The 26,211-nt window shown below is 35.0% G+C and overlaps 5 protein-coding genes across 7 annotated transcripts; 2 read left to right on the top strand and 3 right to left on the bottom strand.

Moving 5' to 3' along the window:
* The first annotated feature begins 2,500 nt into the window (after window positions 1–2,500).
* LOC106622993 (uncharacterized) lies at window positions 2,501–9,146 on the top strand. Of its 3 annotated transcripts, none has more exons than XM_036360780.2 (3): window positions 2,501–2,663; window positions 8,152–8,370; window positions 8,448–9,146. In XM_036360780.2, the coding sequence occupies exons 2-3, from the start codon at window positions 8,214–8,216 to the stop codon at window positions 8,939–8,941; spliced, it is 651 nt and encodes a 216-aa protein (XP_036216673.2). In that variant the 5' UTR covers window positions 2,501–2,663; window positions 8,152–8,213; the 3' UTR covers window positions 8,942–9,146. The 3 variants fall into 3 exon arrangements, with proteins under 3 accessions (XP_036216673.2, XP_014097816.3, XP_036216667.2); XM_014242341.3 differs by having other exon boundaries at window positions 2,530–2,709; XM_036360774.2 differs by lacking the exon at window positions 2,501–2,663 and adding an exon at window positions 2,764–2,921.
* On the bottom strand, window positions 6,615–7,742 carry LOC106622994 (uncharacterized). Its single transcript, XM_070110944.1, has 3 exons — window positions 7,361–7,742; window positions 7,152–7,274; window positions 6,615–7,081 (listed from the first exon to the last, which is right to left on the bottom strand). The coding sequence occupies exons 2-3, from the start codon at window positions 7,267–7,269 to the stop codon at window positions 6,714–6,716; spliced, it is 486 nt and encodes a 161-aa protein (XP_069967045.1). The 5' UTR covers window positions 7,270–7,274; window positions 7,361–7,742; the 3' UTR covers window positions 6,615–6,713.
* A 1,865-nt stretch (window positions 9,147–11,011) lies between the features above and the next one.
* Window positions 11,012–11,827, bottom strand: LOC106622995 (uncharacterized). The gene is made up of 2 exons (XM_014242343.3): window positions 11,570–11,827; window positions 11,012–11,518 (listed from the first exon to the last, which is right to left on the bottom strand). The coding sequence occupies exons 1-2, from the start codon at window positions 11,685–11,687 to the stop codon at window positions 11,163–11,165; spliced, it is 474 nt and encodes a 157-aa protein (XP_014097818.2). The 5' UTR covers window positions 11,688–11,827; the 3' UTR covers window positions 11,012–11,162.
* A 1,670-nt stretch (window positions 11,828–13,497) lies between these two features.
* Window positions 13,498–19,415, bottom strand: LOC106623000 (putative leucine-rich repeat-containing protein DDB_G0290503). The gene is made up of 5 exons (XM_014242348.3): window positions 19,164–19,415; window positions 16,105–18,231; window positions 14,391–16,042; window positions 14,181–14,333; window positions 13,498–14,113 (listed from the first exon to the last, which is right to left on the bottom strand). The coding sequence occupies exons 2-5, from the start codon at window positions 18,122–18,124 to the stop codon at window positions 13,868–13,870; spliced, it is 4,071 nt and encodes a 1,356-aa protein (XP_014097823.3). The 5' UTR covers window positions 18,125–18,231; window positions 19,164–19,415; the 3' UTR covers window positions 13,498–13,867.
* Window positions 19,416–19,751: 336 nt separating this feature from the next.
* Window positions 19,752–26,043, top strand: Als2 (Amyotrophic lateral sclerosis 2). The gene is made up of 10 exons (XM_014242346.3): window positions 19,752–19,991; window positions 20,064–20,716; window positions 20,776–22,557; window positions 22,624–23,081; window positions 23,143–23,288; window positions 23,353–23,934; window positions 24,235–24,726; window positions 24,784–24,935; window positions 25,002–25,177; window positions 25,239–26,043. Exons 2-10 carry the CDS (start codon window positions 20,071–20,073, stop codon window positions 25,281–25,283), a joined length of 4,479 nt encoding a protein of 1,492 aa, XP_014097821.2. The 5' UTR covers window positions 19,752–19,991; window positions 20,064–20,070; the 3' UTR covers window positions 25,284–26,043.
* The last annotated feature ends 168 nt before the right edge of the window (window positions 26,044–26,211 follow it).

Consider the following 26,211-nt stretch of genomic DNA (forward strand, 5'->3'; position numbering starts at 1 on the left):
AAACAATAAACATATTGCACTAACGCTGCAATTTTTTCGTTACAAATCTAATGGAATAAAACCCTTTTAAATGTTTGAATTTATGTTATGATATATACCATATAACATATGATTTTCTATTTTAGCGACATTTACCTGTTAGGATAAGATGTAGGAAGATGTGATGCAATGTCATGTGATATGCGTAATTATTGGACACTGACTAATTGACATTATATAATATTATATGATGTGATAATCTGTAATACAATGTACTGCGATATAACTTCTATGATGTGATGTAACATATCGTCACATAACATGACCTGATTTTCTGTTACATGTTATAAACTGATTTTATATATAATAACATAATGAGGAATTGGTGTGATAATATATTATTTGTTATGGTGTAATCATATGATGATATGTCACGTCATACGACTTTGCAATATGATACAATGTGATGTGATATAATATGCTCACTATGTAATCTGATATAATTTTTTCTGATCATATGTTGTTATATCAGATAATATGCTCACTATGTGATCTGACATAGTTTTATCTGACCATATGTCGTTATTTCCGATAATATTATACTATATCAGATCACATCTTGAGCATAGTATATCAAATCGCAATGCATCATATTACACATGTTCGTATGACGTGACATATCATCATATGATCTCTTACGGCTTATTTTATTGTGATGTGCTGTGATATACATATATTAGATATATGCTTATTATGTGAAAGAGAACGAGGAGAATAATTAATTCTTTATGTGAGAACATCAAACATTCTTAAATTATATAAAATATTCCACAATATATTGTAATAAAGTGTGATAGATTGGACCGATTATTATCTCTCAATAATTGCCACTTATAGCTACACCAAATATGAATCAACTCATGATTGATCAACACTAATTCCGTTATATATGTGATTTCATAAACAAATCGTGCACTTCACTAATTAAAATTATCAGAATAAGTCTTCTCTCAATCGGAACAAATTTATATACATACACACATACATATTTACGAATGTCAACCAGTTTGTGAAATGCTACTGAAACAGCACAAGCTAGCATCACCTAGTGATTACTAATTAAATGCGTTTCAATTTTTTTGCATATATTTTAAAACTATTACATTTTTTTCGATTTTTTTTATTTTGATTTTATACACTTAATTGTGATGTTTTTAATAATAATATTAATATATTTTAGTTACTAATATATTTTACATGTACATTGTCGCAGTACTTAGCAAATGTTAACACACCGAAACACACAAAACGTACACATATTTTATGAATAATTCATTTTCGATTTTTGTGTTTCAAGAAAAATATTTCATTACTGGCGGGCGCTGTTCTCACGCTGCTATAAACGACAATTTATTAATCGTACAACAGGAATTCTAAATTTTTAGCTACCGCATATATTGATGACGTAGTACACGCTTAACAATTAACCCTTGCACAATGCGCATGGACTTAAACGTAAATAAGTCAAAAGTTACTGCGTAAACTTCATTCGAAGCATCAAGCATCGTTCTCACGACGGTCGGAGGTATGTAACCGGAACGGACCCGGATTTTTATACGGCCAAGTGCTGTCAACTTGGCAGCATTCCTGCAAATTACTTAAGGACTTTTACTGCCGCTACGACTACAACAACAATAGTAGCTGAGGAGTAGTGGACGATTATCAGTAATACGAAAAGGATTCGTACACATTTGTCTCACATGTTGTCTCATGCAAAAATTTATACTTTCTATTAATAAGTGAAGACTTGATATATTTACTTTATATTTGTAGCACATTTTTAGTTAAATAATAAAACATTTACACTCAAAGGTTAAATCTCGCAACCTTTGCGGTAATTCACACATATTATCACTTGTATTTTGACACCACATATCAAGTAGAATTAATGGGCAGAAATTCTGAAACATTCAAGAATATGAAAAAATAACAAAAACTTGATTATTAGTTCATAAGGAAGCTCAAAAGGCATAACATATATATAGAAACATAAAATGTGTAACATGTAACAAATTATAAAACAAATTTTTTAAGTTATCTCTTGTAAGAGAGTAACAAACGAACGCTTAAGTAAAATATGTAGATCAGATTAAAGTTCAGACAACATATGCCTAAAGCTAAAAAATTACGTAATCCTGCTCTGAATACAAGAATCAGCTAGAATAGTTTAGCAGCTGACCAAGTAAAATATAATTATATGTCAACTTGTAGCACAGACTGTATGGAATAGATAGTATAAAAATAATTAAAAGTGAAATAAGTGCCGACCACCTGTCTCTCGCCACTCGCGATGCTCTATGCCGCTATTAGAATTAATGAACCAACAGACAGACATATGTACATAAAGTACATATGTATGTATGTACACGCTTGTCTATATAATATAGTGCATACGTGTATATTGAAATTCTTTGCAGTTTCGTGTCATTTTTATTGTTTGTTTTAAATTATATTGAAATTGTTTGGGTTTTCAATACAATTGCGCGGCTAGCCACCCAGTGCCGAGCTCAGTCGCTGCAGAGATACGATAACGACTTGTCGCAAAGTTCGCAATACGCGCATGAAAACAAATACAAATCTTACACACTCAGCGCCGCAATAATTAACTGAATATTGTAAATTTAGTAATTTTGTAGTCTTTAGGTGGTTTCAAATACCAGTTTAGAGTTTGTAAGTAAAATTTTTGAAAACCGTACTGGAGTGAGTGTGTGCGCATTAAAAAACTATTTATGCTGAAAGCTAACGATTTTCTTCAAAATAATATGACGGCTTAAATAAATACGTTTCCTAAAAAAACAAAAAAAAAAACAAGTAAGAAAGCTCTAAGTTCGGGTGTAACCGAACATTTTATTCTCTCGCAACTTGCAAGGATCAAAGCCCGGGTAATTACTTCAGGTGTTGGCAAAATTTTAAAATTTTATTTTAAGGGAAGTATTGATCCGATTCAACCCATTTTTGACACAAAGACATACTATTATCGAGCGTTTCATTTATTTATTTTAATAGCTCTGGCTTGTTTAGTGCTTGATTTACCGCGCTTTTAGTAGTTTTTAACAGTACCGTTATATGGGGAGTGAAGTGAGTTGCCACCCGATTTCACACTGTCGATAGAGTTGCTAAAAACATTTGTTCTGAGTGAAACTGCAGATGCCCCTCCCTAATGTGTGGCGTTTTGTGGACGTGGCAGTGGTCCGATTACGCCCATATGCAATACCAACCGTCTTACGGTACCGAGAAATATTTGTACTAAGTTTCATTAAGCTATCTCAATTTTTACTCAAGTTACAGCTTTCACGGACGGACGGACGTATGGACAGACAGTCAACTCGTCTCTTCATCCTGATCATTTATATATACATAACCCTATATCTAACTCGATTAGTTTTAGGTGATACAAACAACCGTTAGGTGAACAAAACTATTATACTCTGTAGCAACATGTTGTGAGCGTATAAAAAACAAAAAAAAAATGTAAATATTTGCCGGCATGCATGTAGGTACATTCATTCAATGTAACGCATGAGCGAGAGTGCAAAATGTTTATCACCTTATCAAATTACCGCGAAATTTTTTAAAGTAACGAATCGATTTTGATGTTCAAATGTAGCGTGGTTGTCATTGACATGTACTATATATTTTAAACTGCGTTGTACTTCCATTTCGTTCCATTCGTATTGAGTGCAAGTGCATAACACCTGAAAAAAGAAGATCCATACATACCAGGTGTACCGGTATGAAGTGAGCGTTAGAATATAATGTGTTGGCAGTGAACATTTGTGGCTTAATTTTTTTCTGTTTGGTTGTCATGGCATCTGTCAAACATATGCCATTACCTTACAGTCATTGTACAAACAACAACATATTATATTTTTTCATTGTGTTGAAAATGTCAAATTTTGTACCGAAAAGTTGTATTTGTTCGGCTTTAACAATGCATTTTTGCTTCGTTAGAAATTTAACACTTTCATCGTTATGCATGGTCCCTGCAGTATCCTTGTGATATTATTTTCTTAAAGTTTCTTTGGTTAGTGAATCTTAAGTATATCTATCAATAGTAGTAAATGCGTTATCGAGTCGATAGTTGCTTTTTGTTTAGCGCTGTTTGAAGGCTTTTCACGGCCAGTACTACAATAATATCGTCGCCGGTCTATATATTAGACAGGTAGAACCTAAAGCTCCACAAGCTCCTAGACGCTTTAAGTTCATTAAAGGCTTATATGGGTTTCAGGGCTTTAAAAAAAAATATTTTTTATTGTCTTATTTAATTCTATAACATCTCTAGAATATTGTCCTTAAATCTCAATCAAAGCAGTAATAGTTTTGGAGATACCGCTTTGAAAAGTTGCGCGCTCGAGTTCAGCTATACCGTCACTTAAAGCTTTAAACGGGTTTTTCTCGAAACTGTGTTTTGTCGAAATATCTCACGAACTACTCAACCGATCTTAATGAAATTTTACACAGGTCTTTGAAATATAATAACCAAGGTCTTGCCGCAGAGGGTTGTTTTTTGTTCAATTACAAAAATCTCGAGAAATTTTCACCCAAAATTTGCATGTTTTTGTAAAAACGTCTGCCAAATATACAATTTGACTTATTTTTTCTCGATTCAATACCTAATTAATGATCTTAGTTCAAACGCGTATTTTTATACCCTCAACTGGGTATATTAATTTTCTTTTTACTTTTGATGATCCTGTCAGAAATTCTGCTGTCAACGCGGAAGCACATTTTTTCCGAGGGACTGCTGGAAATGACGTCGTAATGACCGAGTTTTGAATATTTTTCTTTGAAAATTTCACAAAATCTTTATCAAATATGTATCTTCGAAATAATAAGAAGTTTGAATAAAATATTTTATATTTTATATGAAAAAATTTTTATATGAAAAAAAAATGTTATTGAAAATAGGGCGTATTTTGCTCGACGACACCCAAGTAACCTAATGATAACATTAGTTTGTTATATAACAAATTACAATCAAATAAACTATACATTTTTTCCATTGAAAAGTGTGCAATACCAATATTCAGGACTCAAAGTCGTTCACAGCTTCCACCAAAATCAACAACGGTAATCCTTCGTCCTAAATTCCATTAGGCATTTGGAGTCAGTTTGTGAATTATTTGATTTGGTAGAGTTTCGTCCGAAGCAATAATCTAAATTTTTATATACTACTTCTGTGGTCATTACCCAAACGTCCAACTCATACTCATTTTATATACAAAATTTTAGAATAAAATGACATTAAGTGATTTGAATCCTAAAAAGCAGCTATGGGATGCACTGAAACGTAAAATCCACCAACGCACTATTACCTTAAATAATGGGCTGACATACCTTCGACAGAAAACGCTGAGCTTATCTATTTCATGCCAAAACCTTTAGCGCATGTTTTAACACGTTGGACAGATCTTGCAGATCAGACTTGCTAGTCAATTTTAAAACTAATTCGGTGTAAGAATACACATATTTAATATGCTTTAATGTATATTCAATAAATTGGTTTTTATAAAAAGTATATAAAACTATTTTATCCAACGCTTTATTTTTGTTGTTACCTTGTACGCAGACTTTTTCTGTCTAGTGTAGACATAGATATGTTACCTATATAGTGTATCATATTAATGGGCTTAATATTCTCATACTAGTCGGTTTTTACACCTAACATCAATACACGAGAACAGTGCAATTTCTTCGAAAACAGCAGATCACTCGTTGCACAAGCTTTATTTCATAAATTCTTCATAAACTACGTACTTAGGTTATGAATATACACACGTATATATGTATGTATATACACTGTAACCGCAAAACAATTAGTTTTCTCCATCTTAGTCGAGCTTAAAATTTCATAAAGAAACGTGTTCTAACGTAAGCCAGCCGGGCAACTCAATAGCGCTTTCATTTCAACACTACTGGAGAGGAAATGCTACTAATTGTACTCTAAGCTAGTGACTCGTTGCTGACATAAACATTAGGCTGGGCTGAAACTCCGTTTTTTTAGAATTTTCATTATTAATACCAAAAATATTTTTCTTTGTTAAAAAAAAAATATTTTCAAGAAAAAAAATTTTCGGTCGGTTAAAAGTTTTTGGAAAATCTTTTCTTACCTTATATCGATCGGAATTAATTCTCTACTAAAAAGGTCCTATAGTAAAGTTACGTAAAGTTGATAGCTTCTAAGATAATTGCGATTTTCCTCTAAAAAATGAGATTTTTCAATATGGTATTAATTTTCCTATATGAAAAATGTATCTGATCTTATTATTTTCATAGGGAATTCTATTTTCTACTGCATAAATGTAAAAACAATTTTTCTAGAGTTGATTGTTACTGAAATAACGACCATTTATTAAACATTTCCAAAATGTATGCACAGATGAGCGATCCGATGAGGTTATTTTGAATTCAACAGAACAGTGCTTTAAACTTACATTGTTAGTTAAGTTCCACAGAACGTTCTAAGCGTAGTATTAGAGCATGAAATGAGAATGTGATGAATTTATTAACATTCTGTGGTAGTACGTATTCCTTTAGCAATAAATAATAATCGAGAATTTCAAATACAAAAAAAGTGCTTGATGCCGAGTGAGATTATATTTATTTTAAATTTTAATAATTTAAAAAAGTAAATTGAATATAATTTTCTTAATGAGCTCCCTTATATGTGCCGTTTACTCTTTACCATATGATTCGTCAAATATCTTTATAAGATCTCTCATACTTTCTTGTACTCTTGGCCAATATTCGGCTTTGATGGTGGCATTTACTCCTTGCCACGACAGACTGTAACCCGTGCTCCACTGCCACACATCGCCGACAACTTCGCTGCCCACATAAGAGTTTACATAAATATCAACTGTCTGCGCTGTCAACATGGACTCGGTATGTGTGAACTTCAACAAATTTTCACCCTTCTTGTTGTAGCAAATATTGTTGCAAATCAATTCGTCTGCTTTGTTGGGATTGTTGCGCTTTATGAGCTTACAGCCGTGCGTACTAGTGGGACATACGAGTTTATTGCATCGCCAAATGTCTGTCACTGAAAAAAAATGTTTAAATTATTTTTAAAAAAAAATGCTCGGTTAGCCGAAAAAGCTCTGCAAGCTCACTATTGTCGTAGGCGAGTTCCACATTGTCTATATAGGAAACACCGGGCACATATTGCGCCTCAGCCAGGCAACAAAAGGCCAAGAAGGCGATGCTTGAGATCTTAATAAAGGCGGTCATTAAAGCTGAAATATAGTGTAGTGAAGTAAAGAACGGTATAGAACGGTAGCGCACTGAATTCTACGTAACTTTAAAATATTTTTTAACTCACAGTCGTTAGCGCCAAACCAATATTTCTTTGGTTGATTGCTCAACTCTTTAACTAATGCTTTCTACGCTTTCGCCATTTGCTTTTATAATCGGGTTTTCCGCAAAACAATTTCAGATATTAAACGCATTTAAACCTTTATTCGCTCCAAAATCAGGTAGCCAACACTTCAACCTGTCCAATCGCTATAAATAATCGTAAACTTTTATTGTCTGTCATAAAATAATCGTAGGATCTAAGCAACCAACAGTTGTGACTCAATCTTAGTCATTCATGCAACGCGTTATCTCTGGCCTTAGACGTGTCTATAAATTAAATGTGAAGCCACATGAGATTTGATAAAAACAACAGACTATTTTAGCAAAGCTTTTATGGGGTCTTCATTGCGCCAATGTTCAAAACGTTCACTTTTGATTAGTAGGCACCTACTATAGGCTTTTTTTACTGATATTTATCACCAATCGAAATTCGATTAAGTGATTGGGCATTTATGACTTTTTATTGCTTGTTTAAATATTTTTTTTGTTTATAAAACACAAAATATATAATATAATACTTTTATATTTAAAAATAAGGTTCCGCTTATAAGCTAGTCAATTAAAAAATATTTTTATATGAACTTGATCAACAGTTTGGTTGATTTATACTCGTATTCGATCTACGCGAAAACCATTGAAGCCACAGAAATCAGTACTTCTAATGACATAGTTACAGCATAGGGACGGCATACTGTGTAGCCGCATATTTACATATAATACTTTCGTAAATTTGTGCTGATTTTGAAAACTTTTCAGCACAAACACCATAATAAGTTGACCTACCAATAGCACCGTTATAACTACGCACATCGGACAATATGCAAGGATTCGGAAAGCAACCACTCAATCTTCTGGCGCTACTCATGGGACTCGTTTGTTTTAGTCTAACTGATCCTGCTAGCGCTTATAGCCAAATGGTCACCAATACATATAGCCAAACCATAGCCGGCGATGTTCTTGTTTACCTGAATGCCAGTAAGCTGTTATAGACAACGTTTGTTGTAATGAAATATTTCAGTTTGTTATACAATATTTTCTTTTTGATTTTGTAGCGTACTGGCGTTGTGATCTCGTCTTATGTCCCGCAGGTACGGATCGATGCGTGGTGACGAAATCTAGATCGCCTACAGAACCGAAAGATTTAATACGACGCAATATCTGTGTGTCCGCCAACAACGAGAGACTTGTCGATGAGTCGGTAACTGAGCCAATTAAGCAATATGAAGACAATAATTTCAAATTGGTTGTGAGCAGCAGCGGTGCGTCTGTATTACAAGACTCCTCCTATTCCAACACCTATACATCATATTCAAGTTCATCTGCTACTGCGAATGCTGCTGAAAAAGCTGCTGTAAAAGCTGCTGTAAAAGCCGCTAAAGAAGCTGCTGCGGAGGCTGTTGCAAATGCTGCTGCGAATACTGCTCATATTAATCGTCAAATTGCTAGAACTCTCCAGCAGACCGGTGAAGCAGTGAGAAGAAGCCTCGAAGCAGCTAATCAAGACGTAATAGAAGCATTCCGAGGTCCAGGCTTTTGGGGGAAATGAGTATACATTTCGGAAGACAGTGAGTTTAGCATTGCAGAACGCTCTTTTTAGTTAAAAAATCAACACTGGAAAATATGCTGTGAAATAATAAAAATCCGTATATGTATGTAAATAACCGCTATGAGTATAATAAAAAAAAATCTATAAAAAGATCATTAAGATTGTTAAAATTTTAATAAAGAAATTATGACTTGGTTGCTGGATATTTGTTTAGTATTTAGTAAAATTTCATTAAACACTTATTCGCACTCGTAGCCGAGAACCCGAGAGAACGTGGTATCTCTTTGTAATGTTTAAGGTTCTCTTTCGTCTTTCTCTGCAAATTGGGCCATGAATCAGCGTCGATTGTTGTGTTCACCGATTGAAATTCCGTATCATTGCCAGTAGACCACGACGATGAGGCGCTCATATACGGCTTAACAAAAATTTCGACCGTCTTCGGGTACACCAAGGTCTCGGTTTGCAAATATTGTCCAACCAAGTGCTCGCTCGTATCGTAACAGCTGTTTGTACGCGTCAGAATTTCGACTTATACTTGTACTTGAAGTTGAATCGACACATAATCCAACGATATTAACATCATACTATTGGAAGAACTAAAGAACTTTGAGAAGCAAATTTCGCAGGTGAAAACTCGCTTATGACCAAAAGAGAGGTTGGTCTCTTAGTACCAAGAAAGCTACAGTGGACTACCTTCTTAGTTATAACAGTTAATACAGTCCAGACTTGCGTATCGCAAGTGTCTTAGAAAACAGGGCAGCCGTGGAGGGTGTCGCCAGAAGTAAGCGACTTCATTTATACTGGTTGCCAAGTCACAAAGCCGTCGAGGGCAATGAGATAGTGGACGAGATTGGCAAGAGTGGTGTACGCCACCCAAAAACGTGATCAACATTGGAAAACCCATGAATTGTCTAAACGACGATATGGACAGAAGAATCAAAACGCGATGGAATGATCTACCCGGCTGAAAAACTGCAAAAGTCATGTTTAAACCGGTAGATCGGAAGTATACAAAATTCCTACTTGCACTCGATAGAAGGAGCTGTAGGATCATGATCGGAATACTCACTGATCGCTGTTTGGTGGCGGCACACGCCTGCAGAAAATGTCAAGCGCAAGGCACCAGGAAAACAATGGATTATCTCTTTTGCACTTATCGCGCATTGACAGGGCTACGCTTTAAGCATTTGGGGGCCGCACGGTATGAGTCACTGGATGAAGTATCAACAGTGAGGACACAGAGTTTAGTGAAATCCGCGTCAAGCGCAGGCATCCTAAAGAATGACTACTACTCATGGACTTCGTCACTGAACTCCATTTGATATCGCAAAAGCTCAAAACTGGTCTATGCGTGGTTCAGTAGCCTACCAGACTAACCTAACCTAACCTAATAATTTAAATAATTGTGGTCTCACCATAGCTTTCGGATGCGTCAACATAAGCTTGATAATATCATTCCGATCATAGCAAATATTGGTAAAATTCAATTGGTACGCCTAAACAGGGTCACTTTGCGTCATGATCTTACAGCTATGGGAAGCTTTGTGACAAACAATCAAACCACATAATCTTGTACCTGTAAAGTTCGGCAATTATATAACAGGCAGTTATAAGCTTTGGACCAGCGGTTATCATATCATTTTCTCAGAACACAACCATCTTAGTTAAATAGGAATAGCTTAGTATATGAAGTGCTCTGATGTGCCAGAAGAGAAAAAAAGACATAATTTTAAAGAATGAGTCACTTTTTTTATCAATATCTGAAATAAAGAGAATGGAAGAGGTGCAGGGCGCGTTAAGACTTGTCTAAAGAATTTCAGATACCGACGATTGGGCTGTCACTGATTTCAGGTGTCAATAAATTAGATAAGAGTTGTATATATAATATATATATACAAGTATACGAGTATCTACAGAGTATATCTTCAAACACAACTGAGAGCCTACAATTTTTAATTTGTAAACAAATTGAAGTGGTTAAAAGCGATTAAGAAAAAATTATATCGGCAAAAACAAAATAGATATATATTTATGTACTTAGGTATATATATTTTTTTATTTAAAACTATATATGTATACATATTTATAAACTCGTATATTTTTTATTTTATCTAGATTGAGTTGGTAGTCTGGGTCGAAAATAAATTACAGGCGTCATTATTATATAACATATCTTGATGAAATTGTTGTTGTTGCCATGGCAAATTGCCAGCTTCTGGTATCAGCGAGTCTTCAAAGAGCTATTAGACTCATCGACAGCTTTCATATCATCTCTGACGATCTTCTGCGTTTTAGCCCAATCCTCAGCGGCTACGGTGCCCTTCACCTCCTGCCAGCTCAAACTGTAGCCTGTCGTATATAACGACAGCGCGCCAACATATGAGTCTATATCGATATTGACAGTTTTTGGTTTTACCATGCGTTGTACTTGGCTCAGCTGCCGTGTAGCGGTACCATCTTTCGTATAGCAGGCGCTCGAGCGAATCAACTCATTTTTGTCGTCCGGATTGTTACGAATCGAAATCTTGCAGCCATGAATACGATGTTTACAAGTTATGCGATCACATTGCCAAGTGCCTGTGAATTATATAAACGTTATAAAGTTCATGTCAAGCAATGATGGCTTACCATTTTCATATGAGAGTTGCACGTCATCTATATAGGAAATGCCGGGCACATATTTGGCCTCAGTGAGGTAGTGTAATGCAACCAAAATGGTGCAAAGTGTTTGAAGGAAACGCAACATTACAAATCCTTATCAACTTGACGCGGTTGATTACGAGATTGATATTATTATCGCCAGGACACAAAGATTAAAAAATATGAGAGCAACCGTAAGGCTTCCTAACTCCTCAAATTCAGTTACCAAACTGATTCTATAGACTAAAATGAGTGGGTGCTATCATCAATATGATTTTTAAAAAGTGATTTACAAAATTATCAGCCCGAAAAGCTTTACTGAGTGGTGAGAGTTCTACGCTTCTCCAATATTTGTGCTTATCTTTCTACTCATCTCTCATAAAAGTAAACAAAAAAATAATAAATATATACATATGTATATAAAAAGAAAAACATAAACAGAAAACAAAAAAAAAATTTTTTTAATTAAATAATTTTTTTAATTAATAAAGAAAAAATAAATAAAATATAAAAAATAAATATAATATAAAAAATAAATAAAATATAAAAAAAAATAAATAATATATAAAAAAAAAATATTATATTAAAAAAAAAAATAAAAAACATATAAAAAAAACATTAATAAAAATAACTAAAAAATATATATATATATAAAAATATATAAATATTATATATATAAAAAAATATATAAATATTATATATATAAAAAAATATATAAATTTTATATATATAAAAAAATTTATAAATATTATGTATATAAAAAAATATATAAATAATATATATAAAAATATTAATAAAAAAACTAAATAAATAAAAATTAAATAAATAAAAATATAAATAACTAAATAAAATAACTAAATGAAAAAAGTAAATAAAAAGAAATATATATAATAAAAAAAATAAATAACTAAATAAACATAATAAATAAAAATAAATAAATAAACAAAAGAATAATAATTAAATAATGAACAAATAAATAAAATTTAATTAATTAAAAAAGAAATAAATAAAAATAAATAAATAGAATAAAAAAATGAATATATAAAACAAAGAAATAAATAAAATAAAATAAATAATAAATAAAATATACATAAATAAAAAAAAAATAAATAAAAAAAAAAATATATATAAAAAAAAATAAATAAAAAAAATAAACAAAAAAATTTAATAAATAAAAAAAAATAAACAAAAAAATTAAATAAATAAATAAATAAAAAAAATAAATAAATAAAAATAAAATAAATAAATAAATAAAAAAAAATAAATAAATAAAAAAAAAATAAACAAAAAAATTAAATAATTAAATAAATAAAAAAAATAAATAAATAAAAAAAAAAATAAATAAATAAATAAAAATAAATAAATAAATAAAAATAAATAAATAAATAAAAATAAATAAATAAATAAAAAAAAATAAATAAATATAAATAAATAAAAATAAATAAAAAAAATTATATAAATAAAAAAAATAAATAACTCAATAATAAATAATAAAAAAATAAATAGCCCAATAATAAATAATAAAAAAATAAATAACTCAATAATAAATAATAAAAAAATAAATAACTCAATAATAAATAATAAAAAAATAAATAACTCAATAATAAATAATAAAAAAAATAAATAACTCAATAATAAATAATAAAAAAATAAATAACTCAATAATAAATAATAAAAAAATAAATAACTCAATAATAAATAATAAAAAAATAAATAACTCAATAATAAATAATAAAAAAATAAATAACTCAATAATAAATAATAAAAAAATAAATAACCCAATAATAAATAATAAAAAAATAAATAACTCAATAATAAATAATAAAAAAATAAATAACTCAATAATAAATAATAAAAAAATTAATAAAAAATTAATAAAAAATAAATAAATAAAAAATAAACACATAAAAAACCAATTTGCAAAAGATCAGATTTAGGCAATTTTTATTAGAGTCAACATCGATTATTTGGTCGTTTGGCAATTAACTGGATATACATTTTTTTGCAAGAATAACTCGAGTATGCAGAAAAATGTCTTTAGGTGTAAATAAAGAAAAGTACTTTATGAATAAATATAAAACGAAATCAACAAATAAATATACATACAAGAACTGAAAACAGCTTATAAAAATACTATTAAATAAGTAAATATAGAAATAGTTGAACTTAATTTGGCAATGTTTGTTTGCATTTTATGCACAGAAAGCAAAAGTAGGATATAAAGGAGTGATTCTGTCACGACGCGTTCACAGTTTAAACCACTAATAATAAAGATTTACTAAAAATTTAGTAACTTTCAGTTGCAGCACGCAGCTCATCCAACAGCGAGGGCCCATCCAACTTGTTAGCACTTGAAGTTTGACGCATATTCCTTGTATGCGCGCTAATAAAGTGTTCCAAGTCGCTGCGCAAGCCGTCGACTGTGGCGTCCAGTTTATGTAAATTTGGCACACATTGATTGCTACGTTGAATGAGATCCAGTATGGTGCTGGTCTTCGGTCGGCGTGTAGCTAACGCCGATTGTTGAATTAACTGCAAAATTTCAGTCGATTTTATATTTCATACAATTTCGATGGTGTAAAATAACTGTGTAAAATACCTTTTTATAATCATCTATTAAATTGGCTACCTCATGCGCCGGCTCATCCGTTCGCACTTCCTCCGCAGCCGAGTCGCGTTCAATGTTCGCTGCCTTGCCCAAGTCGGAAGCCTCGAATTTTTTGCGCTCCATTTCTAGAGCCTGTTCGAGCGCCTGTAAATGCAAACAATTATTTTCGAATTTTAACAATAAACCAATACAACAACATACTTTAATTGTGATTTGGTTATGCTCGCATTTCAAACGCATCTCCTCCAGCTGCCTACGCGTCAAACGCAGTTCGCGCAGCTCTTCCAACGTCTTACACTGTTCGAGTGTCAATTGTGCGGCCCGCTGCTCGGTCGCACGCAGAGCCTTCTTTAACTTTTTGATATTGGCCAAGAGCGTGTGTATGTGCAAGTCGTAGCGCTTCATTTTTCGCTTATACTCCGCTTCGAGTACTTTGGTGAGTATACGCATGCGTTCGTTGCTATCTGATTCGCTGGCGCTGGAGTTTCCATTTGCATCGGTTGAGGAGGATGTTGCTTCATCGGTGCAAGTGTGTATTGTGTTTTTAGGAAGTACTACAAATTCTGGTGGCAACACCAGTCCATCGCGTTTACTCTTCTTCAATTGTTGCAATTCTGTCTCCATTTCCGTCAGACGTGCAGCATAATGATTTCGTTCTGTTTTTAGATCTTCCATTTTTATTTGCAAAGCTCGCAACTGTCGCTGATTTTTTGCCATTTCTTCGGCGTAATCTTCATTGAGATGACGTTCAAGACGCTCATTTTTGCCTTGTAATTCCTCAATTTGGCGCTGCTTTGCTTCGCTGTCGGCCAATTGAGCGCTGAGACTAGCTTGCATTGTTTCGAACTCCTTTTGGTATGTTAATTGCAGTTGTGCATTTTCGTTTTGTTTTTCATTGCTTTTCGCAAGCAAAGTAATTTCTTGGAGTTGCCTCAACTCTACATTCTGCTCGGCGAATAGCGCATTCAGCTCCTCCAGCTCGTCGTTTTTCATCTGCAACTCTGCTCTCGCATTATCCTCTAATTTTTGTGCAGCTTGTAGCGAAGTAAGCAGCTCTTCCCAGTCTTCTTGAGATTCCGTTAGCTGCTTCACTTTGCTATTTTGCTGCTCTATCAGCTGTTGTATGAGACGTACTCTTTCGTTGCGTCGGGCTTCGTCATGCTGCATAGCTGCCTCCAAACGCTTTTCAAGCTCCTCAACATTGGCACGCAAACGCAGAAGTTCATCTCTTTCGTGTGGTAATAGTTCCGGTGTGTTGCTAGCTTCGGTTGTGTTTTCATTTACTTCAACTATGGACAACTTACTTTTCAGTTGAACAATCAATTGTGTCTGCTTTTCAAGCGCATTTTCAATTTGAAATTTTGCTTCCAACAAGCTTTGCATGTCGTTTATTAGCCGTTCATTCTCTGTTTGAAGACGATGAATGGTTTCTTCGCAGTTTCTCATTTGAACGTTGTGTAGTCGCGCTTGTTCGCTACTGTCTTTTAAATGCCTTTCGTCATTTTCCAGTAATTGCTTTTGCAAATACTCTAACTCTTTGCTATAAGCTGTATCTCTTTCAATGTTGTCTTTTATGTTTGTGTTCATTGATACATCGGCTTCTTTCGTATTTACAATTTTTAGTTTTCTGCTTTCATCGATGATTTTTCTAATATTTGAAATATTTTGAATGTCGTGTGATTTTTCATGTGGACCGGGTTTTTCATTGACTAGAGATTCAAACGCTTCCAAAAGTTTTCGTTTCTCCTCAATCAACAGACTTTGAGAATTCAAATATTCCATCAGTTGTTGTTGTCGCTCCGATAATTCACCAAACGGCCGATTGTCTTCAACACTAGTTGTGATGGAAGGACCTAAAAGCGTTTAGAAATTATTAGTTATATTTACACTAGCTGTACTTTATTTACAATATTACCGTTATCTAGTGCTGCCGTGCCATTACAAATAAGCTCCTCCAAAGCAACGATTAATATTTGTCTCTCTTTTAAAATTTCACTTTGCCGACTCAATTGTTGCATAAGGGTCTCATTTACAGCTGTGATAGTGGCACAATCTGAATCCCTTGTACACTGTATATCAGGCTTAGCTTTTGCTTTGTCCACACATTCGTTTAGGCTATCGTTGTTAGCTTCCAAAAACCCACTATCATCATGCTCATTATCATTTATGCTTCCTAAATCAGTTTGGCTGCCTTCGCAGGTTTTAAAACTATTATTATCCTCGCTTAATCGATCGCTCAGCGCTTTATTTGCCTGTACAATGATTATTTGCTCATTTTCGTTACTGAAATGGTCCTGTGCTCCGTTACTTTTCACGAACTGCACCAATTTCGCTTCTAATTCCTCATTTCGCACGGTTGCACTGTGCAATTTTGCTTCAAGCTCATTTATTCTCATGCCCAAATCCTCTGTGTGTTTAAGGTATTCTTTCAATTTTGTCCTCAGCGCGTCGATTTCATGTTTGCCACCGTCCGATTGGAATCTCAGCTTTCCGTTTTCGATTTCGAGAATTTCCAATTCGAAACGCGTTTTTTCACAAAGCGCACACATGCTAGCATATTGCTCATGCAGAGCAATCAATTCCCGCTTGACACTCTTTAAACTAGATTGTTCAGCACTCATTTGCTCAAGCGTAATGTCATGCTGCGTGCGAATTTTTTCCAAATTCTGCTGTAACTCAGATATTTGCTGTGTCTTTTCTTCGTCCGTTTGCTTTAAATTTTTTAGCTCACATTTTTGTGTTTCTAGTGAGAAGTTGAGTTGATCTATGTGTCGGGACTGCGCCTCATTCTGCAATTGCAAATCGGTCAAAGTATTTAATTCTATCTGAAGCGCATATACAGATTTTTTTAGTGACGATATCTCAGAGGTTTTAGCATTGATTTCGTCATGATAAGCGATACTCAATCGATGCACTTCATCCATATTTCTTTCATTTTGTATATTCTCATTGAAATGCCGCTGCAGCTCTTGCATTTCGATTTCTTTGTGCGCTAGCAATTCCTGCTGTGTTTTGCTCTGCTCTTTTAGCTCCTCAATCAAATTTGTCATTTTTAGCTTCTCAGCGATTTCTGCATTTAACGCTTCATCTTTCGTTTTTAGCGTGCCTTCTAATATTTGCCTTTCGGTTAACAAACGTTTACACTGTGCTGTCATATGAGTATTTTCAACTTCGACACCAGCAAGTGTTTCCTGCAGATCCAATACTTTTGCATCTTTTTCCGCATTCAATCTTCTCAAGTCCTCAAGCAAAACATGTTTTTGCTTACGTAGAACACTGATTAGTTTTTCCTGGTCATTAACTAATGAACGTTGTTGTTCCAGTTCAAATTTGTTTAACAGCTCATCAGTTTTATCGCTCACAGTTGTCAGCTGCTCATCTTCCACTAATTTTTGCATAGCTTTATCTCGTTTCGCTTGCAGCTCCTTTTCCAAATCGCCGCATTTTTCATACAGACGCACACATTCGCGTTGTAAACGTTGATTCTCTTGCATATATTTACGTTCTTGCGCATATATTCGTTCAAGCGCCTCCAACCGCGTATTTTTTTGTGCCCGCAACTCCTTTTTATACCAATCTTCCGATTTATTTAGCCGCTCAAGTTCGCTGCGTAGCTTTCGAACATCTTGCATAGCACTGAACAGCGCTTGATCTCGCTCCTTCAGCAAATTATGTATATGCTGACAATGATTATTTAGCTCCATCTGAAATGGGCACGACATTTCGCTGTTGTTTGAACTGGCAGAGTAATTCCCGGAGTCATATGCTAAACCGGAATTTCTCGTCCCACCTACAGCAGATATTTCCGACCCATCTGAAGTGTTGTGCTGAAGTGCAGCAATCTCCATGTTTTCTGCTAAAGGAATTTTTGTCTCATCTATAACTTCATATTCCCAATTTAAATTTACGTTTTCAGTTTGAATCCCACTCATCATGAATTTTGCTGTGCTATTTCTCACTTCTTAGAATATAAATTCTAAAGTTACCATGAATACTTCTATGCAAATGACTGACTGTTGTTGTTATAACGATTATGCAGACCCTGTTTGGAGGAAAGCAATAAGTTAAGTGTTGTTGTAGCGGCAAAAACATTCCTGAAATAATTGTGAAGAATGCTGCCGAGTTGACAGCCCTTGGCCAAATAAAAATTCGGGTTCGTAGAACCTTAGGGGGTGGGGAGTTAAGTGAGTTGGTTTCATTGGGAATGCAAAGATCGGTGGTGCTTGAACTTGAGGGAGACAATGAAGGTGTTTTTAGCTCCACTATGAGTGGCGTTCAATGTCTGTGGGAAATTGGTCGCGACCGAAATTTAAGTTCGTCGACATGTTGGAGAAATGTTCTCTTGATGTTCCTAGCAGAGGACTCCGCTTCAAGCAGGTTACTGTAGGGATGGTTTCGGCGAAAACACAACGAGCAGAAACTGCTTGGAGAGAAGTGTGTTATACTCCTTTACAGGGAGCATGGTGTCCTCACTATGAATATACTCGATGGGAGACTTCAGAAGAACATTCCTCTAATATGTCGACGAACTGGAAATATTTATATGTATACGTTGCCAACAACGTCTCTTTGTTCTTGCACCAAATGTTGCCGGCTAGCGACTAGAGGATCTTGTTTTGGATCTGTACTTTTGTAACAATCGCGGTTGCGTGCGTAGTGAAGGAGTGCAGACTGTCGAATGTAACGCCTAAAATTTTAGGATTATTTATCGTCCGAATTTTACCATCAACGACGGAAATGTTGGGATCCAGTCTGTACTCCGTAATTTGTAAATCGGATGGCCGTGAATTTGGCAGGGGAGAGATTTATTCTCCTTGCAGTGACGAAGTGTGAAAGTTCTAAGAGATATGCGTTCACTTTTAAACACATGCCATAAAATCCATTGTCCGACGACATTATCGTACAATCATCTGTATATGAATCTAATGTTTAACCACTACATTTCCAAGCTCCCACAACCATCAAATTACTTACTTGTCGTGTCTGGTTTATTTATGGGCCGCTGACATCACGTCTTGTTTTCAATTGATATTTTATCAAACTCCTACAAGCGTAAAATGGAATATTTTGGACCTTTGTTTTTACATCTTCGAAACTTATGCAAACGAATAAATCTAAATCAACACAATTGTAACGCTACAAGGTAATATTTAATATATTTATTTTTGTTTTTCACCCAGCCAATTTCTGTTTTGCTTTCACTGTTTTCAGTTTATTTCTTTTGACGTATACATTTTATCTCATTCTATCAGCTGATAGTACGTCACTTACAATTCGGGATACCGCTCATGTCATTCGGGACTAGCTTTTCGGTTTGTCGGTATTGGGTATGGAAACATAGATAATGAGTTAATGTATCATATAAATATATACAAAAATCTGAAATAATAATTATTAGCTGTTTGAAACGGCGGTGGTGTATTTTATTGAGGAATCACTTTGAATTTACCAGAATAAATGCATAAATAAATAACTTTTAAACGAGTAGGTAACGATGCACACAATCAGCTGTGCTATTATACGTCATCGCCGTCAATGGGTTTGTTTTGAATCGCAGTTAATTGATTTCTCTTTGTATAGGTTTCTTAATTTTCATGTGAAAACAAATCGAGATACAATTATTCGGAGATCACTGCAATTAATGGTGTATTCCTAGATTCTTTAAAATACAAATAAAAAAATACAGACATATGTAAAACAAAATTGTAAATAAAATATGTTAAGTTGCTAATGTGAGCGAAAGTAAGGATATAGCTAAAAAGATAAGATAAAATAAAAGTCTCGAAATTCACAAATCTCAAGGTGAGTAGAGTATATCATATTGGCATATCAGATCTGTATTTAAATTGCGTAATTATGTGTGACTTTTTGCAGTTTTATAATGGCAGAGGAAAATACGGAGGAGGCATTTATTATATACCGCGAGGGTGTGGCACAACAGTTGCAATGGAATTCAGTGCCACCTTTGAAACGTGAACCTGCCACACGTCTCTGTGCTGTTGATCAATACGAGTTACTACTGATACTCACAGCTGATGGCTCACTTTACATTGCTAAGAATTCGACGCATTCCCCCAACACCCTGCATTTAGAATTGCACCGCAAATGTATAGTGGATATAGCCTATTGTCGGCAACTATGCCAACTGTTTGTTGTAACGGAGAACGGTGAAGTGCTGATGCAAACTATAAAGCAGACCACAAATTTGTGCAAAAATTCTTGGCGATCGCTATCATTTGATCCACTCGAGCTTTCCGAGGAGGGAATTTTTATTGAACGTGTTTGCTGTTCGTCTCGAGGTGTAGTCTTTGTCACACGCTCTGGAGAATTATATGTAATGGGCAGTTGTGGTGATATATTTCACGCAGAAGTGCAGCCTAAGCATATACGCCTCATCGAAGAAAGTAAATATATACTGGATCTCGTAGCTGGTGATGAGTTTTTTGTTTTATTACTTCAACGAGCTTACCCTACAGAAGGCGATCCGCTGAAACTATTAAGCAATGGACGACAAACTAATTTTGCTTGTAAGTAAACTCAAATTCTTATAAGTTTTACAAAACTAACAATTATTTTGTATGCCCAGCAACATCAACTCATTCTCCTTCATCTGCACGTGTTGGCTTTGGTAAACAGCTAGAAATGGAAAATTCTGTCAATTGTGGAGACGATAATGTAGATAAAAAAGTTGAATTAAACTCGAACTCATCGGTGCGCTCTTATAGCAGCACGAAATCTAGCCAAACACAACAAGATGACATTGACTACAATCTTAAAGAAATTCTTAAACAAGGCTACTCGCTGCTGCACACACAAGTTTGCACATTTGGTGCTGCGAATGGTGGTCTTCTCGGCACTGGCGATCACATTAAACGCAATACAGTAAATTATCTGCAAAAACTGGAAGCGTTGGGAGTATGCAGTGTGGCTGCTGGTAGAGAACACAGTGTAGCTCGCACACTAGATGGCAGATTATTTCACTGGGGTCTGAACACGCAGCTGCAACTAAATAACCAAAAAGAACTAGCTGATATAAGTTCGCCTACCGAGCTGAAATTAGACAAAGTGGAACTGGAAGTTACGCAGCGCAACATACTCAATGCTTGCTGCGGCGATTTTCAAACTGTTCTATTGAATGCTCGCGGAGAAGTACAATTAAAGGAGCAGCAGCTATCAAGCTTTGAACAACACTTGCTCACTTTGAATATGCGTGACGCCATCAATCGGAAAACCATTCCTTTGGTGCTCGCCTGCGCGAATTATACTTTGCAGAACCGACGTAAATTTCAACGCCAGTTCCACGCCTACTACACTGGACTTCAACAGCAATTAAAAATGCTGTTGGTGTACCGTCATGGCATACAAATGATTGAGCTTTTCCAGCAGAAGAGTACAGCTTTCGTGTTGATGCAGTTGCAATACATATGCCAGTTTTATCACAAACTCTTGTACCTGATAGCTTGTACGTTGAAATCCTTCGAAGAATTTTACCGTTCCGACTTTACAAACCCCACAGAATTGGTATTTGTGCAGAATTACCGCGAGTGCATTGAACTTTTTACACAGTACACAAAAGCTTATTGCGACCTTTACTCGGTCGATGCTTTCGCAGAGGCCTCCAAACTGTATAGCCATTTGTCGAGTGTACCGTTAATGCCGGGACAGCGCGAGCATAACATCGACTTGCTGCGCATCTGTCAGCAGCCATTTCAAGTATTCCCCCATTATGTGCAATTTCTCGAACAACTCGTAAAAACGCGTCCCGAATACACAGAGCATCTTTTCGCTTGGGACGCGTACTCACGACAACAGCGCATTGACTTAGAGCTGGCGGAGAACACCTTAGAGTTTTGGCAGCGCAATGAGCGCAACACGAAAATACGACATTTTCGTCGTAAGCAACGACGCGTCATACTTACCTCAACGACGGTGCCATTGAAATTGGCTCAAACCACCATGAGCATGTCCAGCAACACTTTTATCTTATTCTCCGATTGCTTTTGTCAGGTTAGTGGACAGTTGCACACATATCCCTTGGTGACGCTGTGGGTGAAGATGGAAAATGACACCGCTTTACGAATAACAACACCGGAGCGCACATTCACACTGCTGGCACGAACGAACCACGATAAGAAACTTTGGTACGATCAAATTGAGTCGGCAGTGAAGATCGTTTTAGGACGACCGGCGGATGCCAAGTTGTCGAGCGTGCGCACTACTGCTCACCTGTTTAGTCGCAACCATGCCAAATATGCCGGGGTGCACGCTTATGGTCGTTGGCGCAATGGTGTGCTGAATGGCAGCTGCTACCTCGAGTATTCGGACGGACGTGTATACTTCGGACAAATTAGAAATGGCGAAATAGAAGGTAAACTTAACAGCTTTAGTTTGTTAGCTAACTGTGGCAAATGCATTTGACATATCGATTTTCTAGGTTATGGAAAAATGGTAATACCTTCGGTGGGTCTGTACGAAGGTCATTTCAAGGCTGGCAAATTCCACGGTCACGGCACCTACGAGCTGAAAGATAATGAGGTTTACGAGGGTCACTTTCGGGATGGTCTATTTCACGGGCATGGCATGCAGCGCAGCAATAATTGCACATATGTTGGCGAATTTCAGGCGAATGCCAAATGCGGTTATGGCATTTTGGACGACATGTTAACGGGTGACAAGTACATGGGCATGTTTGCGGACAATAAGCGGATCGGTGCTGGCATCTGCATTACGATGAACGGCGACTACTTCGAGGGTCTCTTTGCCAACGACGAACTAGCTGGTCCGGGTATAGCTGTGCTGGAGAAGGATTACTACTATGAGGGCGAATTGTCATTGCAGGGCCCAATTGGAAAGGGTGTTTATTACATGCCCACGGGTGCAGCAAATATTGTGGTCTGTAAAAATCAAACTCGTCTTTCTACTATTTTATTACAAAAACAATTCATGTATATAGGATTCAGGCCTAAACGAGAGCGATGAGTTTGCGTGTCGCCAAATGTTAGGCAATGTGTTGAGCGGCCAATTAGGTGGTACATGGCAAGAAGTGCGCATTATATCAGGAGCTATGGCTATGAATAAGCATTTTCCCAAATATCCAAAGTATTAATAATGGCATTGCTATGCGAATTTTGCCAAACAAAATTAATTAATTTTTCTTTTCCAGTGCTATTGGTGCTCTTGTTGTAGATAATAATCGTAAATGGCGTTCGCTCTTTGAAAATTTTGAAGAAGAAGTGTTCGGCAGTGGTATCGTTAACGGGAATCAGAAATCCGACGATAGCGTGAGTTTGACAAAAGCGCTATGGAATCGTATTGCGGTTTACATGTACTCACTGCGAGAGCGTGAGCGCACATTAGAGCAGCAAGACAGCGCTTATCAGTCGACTCGTAGTTACTTTGCCAAAAACATATCACTCGGCTTTTCCAACAGCTTCGATAAACTTAGTCTAAAGTCCACAAATAGTTTGCTCACAACAGCTAAATCGAGCATACTGGATCTGAGCAGCAGTCTTACGGATTCGCGACGTTCCCATTCACAGGAAATGCTTTACGACGGCGACGTAAACGATTTCGATAACGTCTGGGGTACAACAAGCTTTACACACTACAACAGCGAGGATAATAACTCCATAAGCGGTTTGCTTAACGCGCAGATCAATCATTGGCTGGGCGATGCCAACACGCCGAGTTTACGCTCTTCTTTCGATAGTATACTGAATATTGGCGAAAGTTTTAATAATAATAGGTAACAAATTATCATAAAAAAATATTGATCACTTAATATAGATGTTTTTTTTTATTATTTATTTTAAATTATTATTTAAAAAATTTTTTATTTTAATTTTTTTTTATTTTTTTTAATAATTTTTATTTTTAATCATTTTTTTTTTAATTATTTTTTTTTTTAATTATTTTTTTTTTTAATTATTTTTTTTTTTAATAATTTTTTTTTAACAATTTTTTTTTTAATATTTTTTTTTTTAATAATTTTTTTTTAATAAGTTTTTTTTTTAATAATTTTTTTTTTTTTAATAATTTTTCACAGCTTCACTTCCCAAACTGATCTGGAAATCGTGCCCAGCTTCGGTATCACTTCGCTGACAGAACAAGATGTGGCCGCCGTCAAAGATTACCTGCAACAAGCGTTCAAAGATCGCTATCATCCATTGTATATGTTGAATCAACGCATATCCAACTGCTTTTACAACTCATACGGCTGCTGGAAAATGAAGCCAACACCCATACTGGCAAAGCAAGCAATGCTAGAATGGGAATCGATCTCGAAACGTGTTTATAGATTTGTGCAGAAAATGTTTCCGGCGTTGCCCGATGACTATTGCGTTATCGAAAGCACACGCGAAGTAGTTTCGCACATCACATTGCTGTATCCCATCGTACTAAGTGAGGGCATTTATTCGACACTGTTCGTGCTCTACGCTAACAAGTGCAGTGTTAAGGACGAAATGTACAGACAGAACCTTATTTATGCGGACAAGCTGACAGACGAAGATCTAGCCGCATGTCTAGCACTCGAAAGGTAGCGTAATTGCGTTCCACTTATTTTTATAATCATAACCGCCTTTCATAACTGCAGCTCATTTTTACCGATCGTGCGTCATGCCTGTTACGCCGAGGCCATACAAACGTTGAAGCAACTCAAAGAAAAATATAGTCCTAAAGCGATGTTAACTGTGATAGAGCGTTGCATACAACAAATAACCGACGCACACAAGGCTATTGCTAGCCGTAAGTTTCTATAAGAGCGTACATTATAACGGTGTATTCACATTCTACCAATTTTCCATATTTTAGTGAACTCTGTGATATTAGCCGCCGACGGCATGATGCCACTCACGCTTTTTCTGGTGCTGCGCGCGGCCGTACCTCATCTCGGTGCCGAGTTAGCGTTGTTGGATGACTTGACCGGTGGCACTAATTTTCAATTTGAAATGAACGGCATTGCCGGCTATTGCTACACGACACTCAAGGTTGTAATTCTGCTTTTTTCACTTGCTGTGAATTTAGTTATATTGTTTTGTGTTTCTGCAGGCTGCCTATGAGCATATCACCGCCGTGCCTCTAAATAAGTCGTAATGCGCTCCATAACACCACCTCCTTGATTCTTACGTATGCACGCCAGTTGTGCAGAAAACTCACCAAAACTTGTTTTAGTAGCAATTGCATTAAGCATTAAGCTTTGTAGTTGAAATTTGAATGAATGAACATTGTATAACCTACGCATAAGTTATCCAAAATGTCGGCGTTTAAAAGTGTAAAGAATAAGCGTACTGTTCAAAGTGACCTATTGAGTTAATAGACGCATTTCACAAATTTCTTATAAACGACAAATGCGATTTCAAAATTATGTATGCTCGAAAGGTGCGTACAATTATTAAGTTGAAAAAATTCTCAGAAACTTTTTTGAGCCTGCTAAAAAAATTCGACTCAATTTAAGCTTTATAATTATCGTTTGATTACTATTATTATTATTTCTAAGATCATGATTATTAATCCTTGTATTAGTTGTCTGTAAAAAGTTTGCTGAAATATTTTAAAGTCGGTATTATTTTTAAACAGCTAACCTCAACAATTCTCAACGAAAAAAGATTCCCCAAACTATATATTGTTACCGTAAAAGTGAATAGAGTAGACCAATAATTGTGAAAGTTGTATAATTAATGTTAAATGCATACTAACATTCCACTGATGAAAAATAAAAGCCGAAAATATGGTTTATATCCAGACGAAGTAGAAGAAGATTAAGATGTAGTATTAATAAAAGAGATCTGTTACCAAAAATGTCTACACAGCGAATAAATTCATTTATGAGATCTACATACATATGTACATTAAACTTTTTTTTTTATATAAATACTTTTTTTTATATAAATACTTATTTTTTTATATAAATACTTTTTTTTTATATAAATACTTTTTTTTTATATAAATACTTTTTTTTTTTATAAATATGCTTTTTTTTATATATAGTTTTTTTTCATATATAAATATTTTTTTTTTTCTA

The sequence above is a fragment of the Bactrocera oleae genome, chromosome 6 (genome assembly GCF_042242935.1).
Source record: "Bactrocera oleae isolate idBacOlea1 chromosome 6, idBacOlea1, whole genome shotgun sequence".
Classification (NCBI taxonomy): Eukaryota; Metazoa; Arthropoda; class Insecta; order Diptera; family Tephritidae; genus Bactrocera; species Bactrocera oleae.